At 35.3% G+C, this 12,297-nt stretch overlaps 1 protein-coding gene across 1 annotated transcript in view; it reads right to left on the reverse strand.

The window, feature by feature from the left end:
- The window catches only part of USP24 (ubiquitin specific peptidase 24), a 95,361-nt gene that overhangs the window by 79,122 nt on the left and 3,942 nt on the right, over positions 1-12,297 (reverse strand). The window contains exons 3-7 of the mRNA XM_012722127.1: positions 10,426-10,569; positions 9,705-9,827; positions 5,956-5,991; positions 5,558-5,623; positions 1,908-1,973 (exon numbers count right to left, since the gene is read on the reverse strand). Of these exons, the coding sequence (XP_012577581.1) occupies positions 1,908-1,973; positions 5,558-5,623; positions 5,956-5,991; positions 9,705-9,827; positions 10,426-10,569 (435 nt within the window). The remainder of the gene's footprint in view (positions 1-1,907; positions 1,974-5,557; positions 5,624-5,955; positions 5,992-9,704; positions 9,828-10,425; positions 10,570-12,297) is intronic.

Here is a 12,297-nt window from a genome sequence, read left to right on the forward strand (position 1 = left end):
CACATTTGATTTCAAGAAATGAATCCAAGCCCAGACCATAAAAGAAGATGCCCTTGTACATTACTACTTTTACTGGTTGAGATGCACAAGGCTTAAAGATGAGACTTATAAGACAACCACTCTAAATACCATGTGAGAAGTAGTAAAATAGTAACTAGATCTAAAATGCTGGTTTCGGAAACCACACAAGCTGGAAATGGAAAACTTCAGAGAGGTGAGGTCACTTTCACTGACTGGCCTTCAATTGCCGGTGCTGTTTTCCAAAGTGCCTGAGATGACATCAAACTGCATGTGGGGGGACCACTGCCTTCCCGCTACCTAAGATACCACTACTCTAAACATTAGAAATCTTCTCGAGTAGCTAAGCTTAAGGTCTGCTTCAATTTTTAACCTTCATTTTTCTTGCTTCCACAGAAAAATCTGTTATTATTGTTTATATGATACAGGCTAATCTTTGAGACTCACGTATAAGATATCTTCCAGAAACTAGACACAACTTTAAATGAGCTTACCAAAGTTCCACTTTTCTTCTCCCAACTGCCTCTGTTTGAGTTAAGCTATTTCAGATGGCATCTGAAGCCAAGTGTCTGAGTTACTCAGTCATGCTTGGTCTCTCCCTGGTATTTAGGAGGTACACATGTTATTACTAGATTTCTTTTTAGCTTTTCTGTCATATCAATGAAAATTCTTTTTTAAGCTGATTGATATATGTAATCAATATGTATGTGACCAGGTTACCACACTCTGGCTTCTCTTCAGATCATATAAATCTTTCTCCGTTTATCACTTTATGGATGCTCAGTTACAGATTACATAATCTTCCAAAGTCACACAAGCAGCAAGTGATTGAGATTATTATCAATCTATGTCATACACGATACTATGAATAAAATGTAAATTTACTGTTGAGTGAATTTAAGGCTGGGTAGTCTGATATAATTAAAGGTAAAACTAAATAAGCTTTGCTTTGAAATTCCAATAAATTTATTCTTTTACATGTACACTATACCACAAAAATCTGACAAAGGGCTTATATCTATGTCATATGAAGAGATCATGGAATTCAACAAAAAGAAAACAAATAACCAATTCAAAAGAAGGGCAGCAATTCCCAGAACTTACTGAAAAAAGGTCCTATTTCCCTTGTGAAATGGTTCCAAGTAAATCAGATATAAGAAGGATGGACTAGCACATACAGAACTAATACTCCTAAGGACATATGCTTTCAAAACCATTTGCAGTGATTAAAAGAAAATCTGAAAAAGTGAGACTTCGCAGACTTATTTATAAAGAAAATAATAAATGAAAGTTATTTCAATATGACATTTTATTCAGTAAACTTGTTAACTGGAATGGATAAGAAATAAGGAAGTGTTAATAGGCAATAAGCACAGAAAACTGAATACTCAAGAGCTTTACTATTCTTCCACCTGTTCATTTATAACTTGTATTGCTATGAAATCAGATAAGGTGTGCTAGTAAGCTGTTATTCAGTAGCAAGTGACTTAGCTACTAAGTTATACTTAGTATACTAAGTATACTTAGTATACTATACTAGTGGAAAGCTCAATATTGATCTAATTTGTACAAAATGATGGCGAATTCTTAAAAATTCCATGAAGGAGTTAGAGATATATGCCACCTATTTTACAGCTATCAAATACAGGTTATATATTTGAAAAATGTTAAGCTAAAAAAGGTAAATACCTTTAGTGTTAGAAGTCACTGACAGTAATCATAATTGATTTTCTAATAATATTTTAATGACAATTTTAATATTTTAAGATAGCTAATCTAAAAAAAGGTTACTCTGGATTAGACAGAATTCTGAATAGGGGCATAAAAAATATAACTGTTTTTATATCTTAGGTTACCTTCTGAATTAAATGTAAAATGCCCCATCTTACCTGTACCACTGAGGAATTGAGGTATTCTGCACATACTCCTAATGGCTGCACCAATGCTGAGACTGCCTGAAAAAAGATAGTGGAAGTCTGAAATAATGTGAGATGGTTTTATTTGTTTTCAACTTTAAACTCTCTTTTAACAAATCAAAGAAACATTTAAATGATGATTTGATCACTCAAGTCATGAATGAATGACTAGATAATTCTACTCTTGAATAAGAATTCATATAAAGATGCCAATGCTTGATTACTAGATATTTTTTTTGGAGGACTGGATGAAGTGATTCTAAAGTTCATAATGTTAAATGGTAATTTTTCTGAAAAGGTGTGAATAGATGGGGGAGGGGAGAAGTGAAATGTCCTTTTAAGTAAAATAAATTTTTTAAAGGTCTAAATAATTAAGGAAATACTATGTTCCCAAATTGAAAGGGCCAGTGTTGTAAAACTATCAATTCTTCATACAATGATCTATAAATTTAACACATTTCTGAACATTGTCTTCTTTGTGTAGAACCAGACATGTTGATTATATTCAGAAGAGTAAGGATATGGTAATAAGAAAATTTTAGAAAAGAACTAATCTGGGTAGAACTAGCACTATCAATAATTAAGAGTGGAGCAATAATGAAAGGGTCAAAGAATGAACAAATGAATAAATACATGAGTGAACAGAAATGAATAATGAGTGAATGGAAGTCCAGTCTTATGTGTATGGGATCTTAATATATGATAAGACCAACAAATCAAAACAGCAAAGAAAAAATGGATTAATCACTAGAGGATCTTATAATTGGTTGTCCAGCTGGATGAAAATAAAATTGAATCTCTATCTTACACATATATAAAAATAAATCTAAATGAATTCAAGAACTGTATATATATTTTTTCAAGAACGACTTATAACAAAAATCAAACAGTAACAGCAAAATGAAGCTCGTACTTTTATAACCTCAAGGTGAGGAGAAATTCCTCAAGCAATTTAGAAATATTTTAAGCCATTAAGGAAAACACTGAATGAAGTTTTTGAAGGTTCTTCATAAAAAAGATACCATTAAATAAAATGAAAAACAAAACAAAACCAAAATATTTAAACACAGAAAATAGACATGACATTGCTATAAAAGAATTCAAAAAAATTCAGACAACTCCATAAAACCTAAATAAAGATGTCAACTTATAGAAGAAAGGTAAACAGCTAGTAATAGTGAAATATTCAAATTCAAGGAAGTGAAAATATCATAAATTAAGTAGCAAAATAGCATTTCTTATACTATATGCTGGAAGTAAGCAATGAAAACATTTAGCACTGACAAGAATAGTAAAAAATAAGTTTCTGGGAGCTCGGACTTGTACCAGTCATTTGGAAAGTGTTTTAGTACTATCATTTGTAATGTAAAAACATATATAGTTTTTTTAACCAGAAATCTCATTTCTTAGGAATCCATCCTTTGAAAGTGAAGCACAGGTACATAACGACAATTTTATATGGAATACGCTCTTTAATAGCAAAACTTAGAAATGATTCAGTACCCACTGATGAGTGACTGCACAGTCAACATTTGCAGGAATGCAGTGGAGTGATAAAAATATTGATAGGAGGCCCTCCCTGGTGGCGCAGCGGGTTAAAGCACAGCACAAAGAAGCTTAAGCCACTTCCGCATGAGTTCGATTCCCGCCTGCCCCTGGAGGAGACCACATGGCGTGGCAGACCTCTCCTGACCCGCCCGCTGCTCCCCTCAGCAGTGCACTTCGTCGATCTGCCTGTTCTGCACCCCACTCTGTCTCTGGTGAATACTCTCACCGCCCCTGCACCTCTGGCTGTACCCCAGTTCTGTATGCATAAATAAATCTTTAAAAAAAAAATACTGATAGGAACTAACCTTAAAAGATAATCATAAGGTAATATTAAATGGAAAGAGGACAATTAAGTTGTAAAGAAAAAACATGCGCAGCTATTTTATATAAATTTAAGAAAAGTTAGAAAGCTTATGTATTAAATGGGTTACCAATAACCAAGAAGGAATGGAATTGAGAATTAACGTTTTTTCCCAGTATTTTTCAGAAATCAAAAATAAGTAACTGAAGTAAATGTAAAATGAGTACACTTAACTTGTAACGTCTAAACACCTAAATTGATTCTAGTATAGTCACTTTCTTAACTGGTCAGAAAACAAGCATATATTAAGAAATTTTAATCATACTTGTTTGGTAAAATTAGATTTTCAAACTTTGGAATCTCTCCTATACCCGAATTTTACTTGAATACAGCCTAAACACTATAATTCTACAGGAACTGCACACACGACACAATTATTCAGAAAAGTGTTCGGAACTAAGGGAGATACCCTAGAGAAGGTTTTAACTTCAAGACATGGTAAAAATGAGGTTACAGCTAAAGTCTTATAGTCAATTTTCTACAAGTAGGGTAGAAACTTTGGGCTGGCTGAACTGTATTTTTTTTTTTTTTAATAAATTAGCTCTGCAGCCAATTAGAAAATGTGCTTAACTTTTTTTTTTTTTAAATGAGATTCATTTGTTACTGTCTAGTACTCTATAATGTACAACCAGTTCTTGAGATACAGGTTATGTGGGGTAAAACCTTCTCTCTGAATAGATTTTCACTCCATTTGCTTTTAAAGTCACTACCTTTTATTTTCCAGGACAATAAAGCCATTTCTAGCAAAACTTTCTCCATTTATAAAGTTCAAAATGACAGACAGATTACTTAGTTAACTTCCAGGGCAGGTAAAAAAGGCTCCCTGAACTGATGGGTGTCAGAAGTTCTTTATGACCGGCAGACACCTGATCTTTAAGGATAAACTGTGTGGCAAGAAAGGATCAATCTATTACCAAAACCATCAGTCTCTTTCCTTAATTGCTGCTATTTTTTTTGTCCAAAAATGGCAGTGTACTACAGAAATAACTACTACTTTTCTAAGCACAATCAACATTACTTAGATCAGTATTCTTAACATATAATTTTCTGTTCTAATCCAATTATCATAGTTAGCAGTTTCTTACACATGGCAAGTATGTACTAAATAGTTTTTAATGGAATGATTAAATAGAGAACCAAGCACCTTCAGTTACAAGCAGATCAAATGTCAGTAAAAATTTAAAAACTAATCTATTTTCCTTATAACAAGGTTAAATTTTCTTCTTTTTGAAAATGAACTTGATAAGAAAAATAATGGATTGCATATAAAGGTTAGTTTTATGCTCATTATAAAAACTTTGTTTTCTATAATCTGTGTAATATCAAAAAACTTATAAACAACCTTAAAATATTTTACTTGTGCCTGGGATTATGAAAGAAATTCTAATTTAGCCAAGTCATAAAATCATCATGTATATACTTGCCACACATAACAACAGACTTTAACTAGCAAGAAAATACCATGTGTATCACAATTTCAGAGAAAATTACCATAGATAAAAGGGAAACTGGTGAGGTAAAAAAGTCAAAACCCTACACTGAAATTTCATTATGGTTAAGAATAAATACGTTTTGGATTATCAGAGTCACAGAATCTGTCCCATGGAATAACTTGATCCTGTAAGTTACTGTGCCCAGACTGTGTTCTATGGGTCACAGAACAACCTAAACAAAGTAAGCATACACATTGCGGGCACAGAGTGTTTTGACTCACCCCAAGTTCTATATCTTCTGAATGAAGCTTGGCTTGGATTGCTGCAAATCCACCTAATTCACCAAACTAAGAAGAAAAAACACCCAAATTAATTTTTATATGCTATTCATTAATAACTTAAGCAAGGATAAAGACGAGCATTCTACCTCTCACTATGGGTTGTAATACTAGTCTTAAGACTTGATGCGTGATGATTCTAATGCCCGTGACATGCTGCAGGGGATATGCTAGGTTTCAAAGCTGATGTCTGTCTGTCCAAGTGTACTGACAAGAAGGGGAAGGAACTATAAAACCTATCTTCTTGGGGATATCTATCTTCTGCTGTCATTTAGTTAAATATCAAATCCTAGGGCATCTCCATAGAAAGTGGAAAACAACTATTAACAAAAACTACATACCTTATTTACCAAATCCACAACCCATCCATGAGGCTCCTATGAGAAAAGAAAATAGTAACTGAGATAACAAAACACTTTCCCCATCAACTCTTAAAGCATTTCAGGTTTTATGTGGCAGAAACCTAAGGAGTAGTGAATCAGGAATAAAGAAACTAGAGTTTCAATCCCAGCTGTACCATTAACAAGTGGTCAGCTCTTCCTTTTGTCCTCCGTTCTTTCCTACCCTAAGCACTCAGTATTCTTGGGGCTGCATTCAGAACACTAAGTAGAGATGCAGCACCTGCTTTCATGGAGCCCATTTATAACTGGTTCAACAAAAACAAGTAAACCAAGCATCCCTATGATAATTCAGGTTGCGTAAGTCTTACAAAAAGGTCCTCACATCAGAAATAGAAGGAATCTACTCTGTTCAGTGTGGTGGGCATACAAAATCTCTCTGAAAAGGTCACCTATAAGCTGGAACCTGAAAGATGAGACAGACTTAGACTCTAAAGAATACCCCATGCAGAGAGGCTGAAATGGCCAACACCCTGTCTGGGGAAGGCAGCCAAGAGCCTCTCACTTGAGGAACTCCGAGGAAACTCTCCAGCTGTGGCATGTTAAGCCCAGGTACAGTAGCACAGATGAAGATGTGGCAAGAGGTTAGGCCAGATCACGCAAACACATGTGAAATGCAATTAAAAGACAAGCAAGTAAACTGATTCATGTAAAGCTTTAAGATGACTACTCTTGACAGATATGTGGGGAACAGAATGAAAAGATTGAATGGGAGAGAGAAAAGTTGAGGTGCCAGCGAGGTGACTAGTAAACTAGAAATGATAGGAGAGTGTTTAGAGCAGGATGGCTGCAGAAGAGCTAGAGAGAAGTCAGCTGTTGTATATTAGCGATTAAATAAAAAAATAAGCTGTAGATGACTCTTATGTTTTTACCTTTAATATCTAGATAGATGGTGATGCTATTTATTGAAAAGTTGAAGACTGAAGCTAGGGAGACAAACGGATTTCCAATTTATGCACACACAGTTTGAGGTATCTCTGTAGCAATCAAAAGGAGATGGCTGATCATAAGGTACAATAAAGACAAAGGAGTAATACATGAGCAGGTGGAGACATTCCATGGTCTTTTAAGTTCTCAAAAAATAAAGATTGAGGAAATATAGTTGTGTTTAGTTAACCAAAATATTTTAGGGTAACCACTAAAAGATTAACTTGGAGGATATGGAATATTTCATCTAACATGGTGAAAGGGGCAGAGACTGTGCTAGAGAGGCATGTGACATCAAAGGCAGAATTTTCTTAAAGGTGGGAAACTAGACCATGTTACATACAATGGAAATGTTCCCACAGAGAGGAAAAGACTAAGGATACTAAAGGAAAAATAGAAAACCTAAGGATTAAATGTTTGAGAAGGTAAGAGGAGAGGGGGCTTTGTAGGAGAGAATTCCCTTCTGGAATGAAAGGAAATAGAAAGACTGAACTTTATAGGTCTCAGTTGTTACATATATAAATTAAGGGGAAGTAGGCTTTCCCTGGTAGTACAACAGGTTAAAGTGCAGCACTATGAAGCTATTTGCAGCATGAGTTCAATTCTCAGCTCAGGAGCTGACTCACATAGCATAGCAGACCTCTCCCATCTCCCCTGCTGCTTCCCTCAGTAGTATATTTCAGTCAGTACACCTGTTCTGCTTTCCACTCTGTGTCTGGTGAATCCTCTCACACCCCGACCCCCCCCCCCCATACCTATAGCCTGTATCACAGCTCTTGTATGCATAAATAAATAAATCTTTAAAAAAATAAATTGAGAAGTGAATGAATGTATTTTGAGCACTTACTATAGTGATCTACTGTGTTCAGTGTTTTCATAAACATCTGTCATTCAATCCTCACAACAAAACTGAAGATTGTGTTATTTTGAGAGGTAGGATTATATATAAAGAATGCAGGCTCTGAGTGAGACTGAGTGGGTTCTTCCTGTAATAGGTATGTTAACTGCTTTTCATCTATAATGTGGGGTTAAAATACCACCAAACTCATCTCAGTGCTGTCGGGATTAAGCACCATGGTAGATATTCACTGCCTTGCTGCTCAGCTCTTACTTCTTCTAACCCTCCTAGATGGCGATAACTTCTTTCCCCGTATTTATGCATTACACATATTATAACTGCACCTATTTTTTATTGTATTATATATTCCTCCCCATGCTCTATGTTAAGAACCATGTCTTTCTTTTTATGGGGGTGGAGTGGGAATGGGGTCAAAAATGATGGGGGGAGGGAAGTGCACTGGACTATGGTGAAGGCACATGGGTGACTTGGTGATGGGAAACACACGGGGATTACAATTGAGATGAAAAAAAATGTACAAAATGATGTAAAAATAAACTATTATATTATAAAATAAAAAAAAAAAAAAGATTAAAGGCCCTCCCTGGTGGTGCAGCGGGTTAAGCACTGCACTAAGAAGCTAAAGCCACTTCAGCATGAGTTCGATCCCCGCCTGCCCCGGAGGTGACCACATGGCGTGGGAGACCTCTCCTGACCTGCCCGCTGCTCCCCTCAGCAGTGTACTTTGTAGATCTGCCTATTCTGCTCCCTACTCTGTCTCTGGTGAAGTCTCTCGCTGCCCCCTGAGCCTCTGGCCTGTACCCCAGTTCTGTATGTACAAATAAATAAATCTTAAAAAAAAAAAAAATTAAAAAAAAAAAGAACCATGTCTTTCTACTCTATATTAAAGCCAAGGAATGTTTGTTTATACTTGTATCTCTACAACCTAGAATTATGCCAGACACACAGCTATGTTCAATAAGTGATTGTCAAACTAATAAATTGACTAAATTGACTTCCCTCCATTGTTTCTCAAAAACCAATGTTTGATAAAAACATTGTTTAAAAGGAGATTACAACTGAGATGAAAAAAGAACAAAATGATGTAAAAATAAACTATTATATATAAAACATTGTTTAAATTATGACTCTTTACGGGCATAACGTTATTGGCACATTATAGACCCTTACATATAAAGACACTGGTCCTGCACTTGAAAGAACATAAGATTTTTGGTTTTGCTTTTAAAAAACTTTTGTTCTTGGCCCTCCCTGGTGGCGCAGCGGGTTAAAACACAGCACTAAGAAGCTAAAGCAACTTCAGCATGAATTCAATCCCCACCTGCCCAGGAGGTGATCCATACAGGGTGGCAGACCTCTCCTGACCCGCCCGCTGCTCCCCTCAGCAGTGTACCTCATCCATCTGCCTGTTCTGCTCCCCACTCTGTCTCTGGTGAAGCCTCTCACCACCCCTAAGCCTCTGGCCTGTACCCCAGTTCTGTATGCATAAATAAATAAATCTTAAAAAAAAAAAACAAAAAACTTTTGTTTTTAATGCCTAGAGAGTTTAAAAGAAAATTATAATGAGATTACTAGTTTATTTTTTCTAGGTATAATCAGTCATTTCAAATGCTTTAATCTCTCAAACACCTATAAGAAACAGGGATTAAACGGGGGTTCTGATAATTCAATAAATAGGGCACTTATATAGTTATTTCCCACATTACTAAATATTTCAAATCTATAAAATTCTCATTAACAGCTGTGGAAAATATGCAAAATATTTTAAAAAGTTAAGTAATTTTATAACAAATAATATGTTATTTTTCAGATGGTTTTAATCCTTTCACTTAGTTGTCATTTATATAACACAGAAAAACTTATTTAAAGCATTTTCTATAAACAGATGAAACAAAACTATATTTACCTTTTGGAAGGTAGATACGGGTGAAACAGCAAACATATTTCCCTCTCCAAACACTTCTGCCCAATTCCTTTGAGATACTTTCATTCTGTTTTTAAAATGGTATTCATTATCAGGATTGAAAGCCTAGATTCAAAGAGAACAGTGAAACATTATTATCTATTTCTATAGCAACACATATTAGCATTAGAAAAGAAGATAAAAATACAGCCTTGGGCTCCTTCACTAATGGAATCTTTCAAGTATCCCAACAAAACAAACTGCTTAGGAAAGCAGAGGAGCAAGGGACCAGAACGATGCTCTCCAGTCCTGTGTGGTATGCTGTCAGTGAAGTGAGGTGCGGTCCAAGGCAAGGTGATGCCAACACAACAGATGCCCAAGGCTACCCCGGGCAGAGCGGGGCAACAAGGCAGTGAAGACAGAAGGAACAGCCCTTCTTCTTGCAGCTACTGTTACTAATTGGGGAAGGACCAGGAAGCAAGCCATCTGGGTGTAGTATGGAAAAATATTTAAGATGTAGATAATCAGGAAAACTATCCCATCATACTAAAAGCTGACAAAGTTATTAAAATTAGAAGGTATACAGAATACACCTTAATGAAAAGCAAGGACCCTCAGGGCTAAGTTACTATCTTCAATGATAATCATTATCACTCATTAATTAGTAGAGAAGGTATTTTAAGCAAAATCAAACACACAGCACTTCATTTTAGAGATACTGTACCATGGTAAGCACACCCAGGAGGCCAATGGGGATTGGATCTTGTTTTATTCTCTCTGCAACCAGTTCTATTAATAGCATCAACATGTTGTATATTCCTTCATGAATTTCAGTACCCCATTTGTGAACAGCACTTGATGTCAGGAGCTACAAAAATACAGAGAACATTATAGAACCTAACTTGAAAAGGAAAAAACAAAGTTTACAGCTACAGCTGATCAGTTCAACCTTTCAGAGTTAAAGGATACTATCACAACACGTATTTTTATGTAAATGACTTCCCTGAAAATTTATAAATGTATACCCTAAAATTTATTCATTTGTTCCACAGTCAACCCTGAGGTTTGTCTCCGAATTTAATTCCCTCACATAAAGCAGTGTGATTTAATAAAAAGGTCTTTATCTGTCCTTCTACTTTTCATGACCACTAAAGGAGGACAAGTGGTATAGAGAAAGAGCAAGCCCAAATCAATGCATGGTATTACTGTTTCCTAGCTGTGCAGTCTTGGAAGATTTGCCTGAGTTCTCAGAGGTTCACTGTTCTTATCTTTAAAGATCTAACAGATGTGAAAAGATCAGAAATATCAAAAGATCTAACCAATGTAGAAAAGAGCAAAACATCTAACAGAGGGGCATTTTACAAATAGTTTCAATATTATTATTACTAACATATCCTGACTGTCACTATCAATCAGTAGTTCTAGAGCCTAAATTTCATGAAATCTAATATATGTATTCTCTTTGAGATTTTATCTCAGAACCAGTTCTGCAATCTTCCTCCTGTTGCTCAGATGACAGCAGGACTCTGAATATGAAAAAAATTTTAAAAGCAATTTATCAATTTATTTTGCTGTGCCTTCCTTTTCGATATGTATGAAGGTAATATTCCATTTTTTTAATGAACAAACAAATCTAAGGAAATAGTTTTAAGTGATCCGGCATTACTATTTTTCTTAAATAAAAACATAAGCTATAATATAATTGTATAACTCAGACAGTACCTCAAAATTTATCAAAAAGTAGGAAATAGGCATCTAGCTGCATCATCCCCACTGGATCTTGCCAGTACTTGGAGAAGTCTAATTCAAGGACAATTGCCAGAATAAGGAAACAGAAAACAAAGGATTTCACCTAATAAAATAATGCAAGTTGGTATGATGGTTTCATGGTTTTGTAAGATTTCCCTTCAAAGGGAAAACACTGTGAAGTAAAATTTCCACCCTGACCACACTGAGAACGCTTTAACATAAGTTGGCCAAAAGAGTCAAACTTTTTTAGTTACAGAGGAAAATCTCAATTCCAGATTTTTAAAATACCAACCAGCTGCACTATTTGCTCACATGAACAATAATCCTGAAACTGATTTTAAAGAAGCCAATAAGTTACTATTTTTTTTTTGCAAGAAAAGTAGTATGCCTAAAAATTAAGCAATAAAGCAAAATGAAGCATAAGTTAATATTTAGGAATCTTGATGAATTTACAAAATAAAAATTTATGTATCTAAAGCACTAATCCCTCTGGTGACATCTCCTTTGTTTTAAATTATGAATACAGAATTCCATCTACCTTCCAGAAAAGGTGGAGAAAGACAAGCAACACCTATGGGGGAAATGCCAGAGGTTGAAACATGAATTCTGCCTTAAATCCTGGGAAAGAATCCAGGCAGGTCTTTTGTGCATCTTATCCATGCAGTTGCACTACATAAAATCACTTTTTTATAACTTTACTTCTAAAAAATCATTGAGGCAGCTAATACAAGTGGCCTAGCGAAGACGATGGAGGGAGTCATCCTCCCGGGACATGCTAAAGGAAGCATCACCCTTCGGCGATACTTACAGTCTTTGGTGACAGTTAAAAGGACACAAATTTTGGCCC

This window comes from Condylura cristata, unplaced genomic scaffold (assembly GCF_000260355.1).
Source record: "Condylura cristata isolate star-nosed mole 26May11 unplaced genomic scaffold, ConCri1.0 scaffold00008, whole genome shotgun sequence".
Classification (NCBI taxonomy): Eukaryota; Metazoa; Chordata; class Mammalia; order Eulipotyphla; family Talpidae; genus Condylura; species Condylura cristata.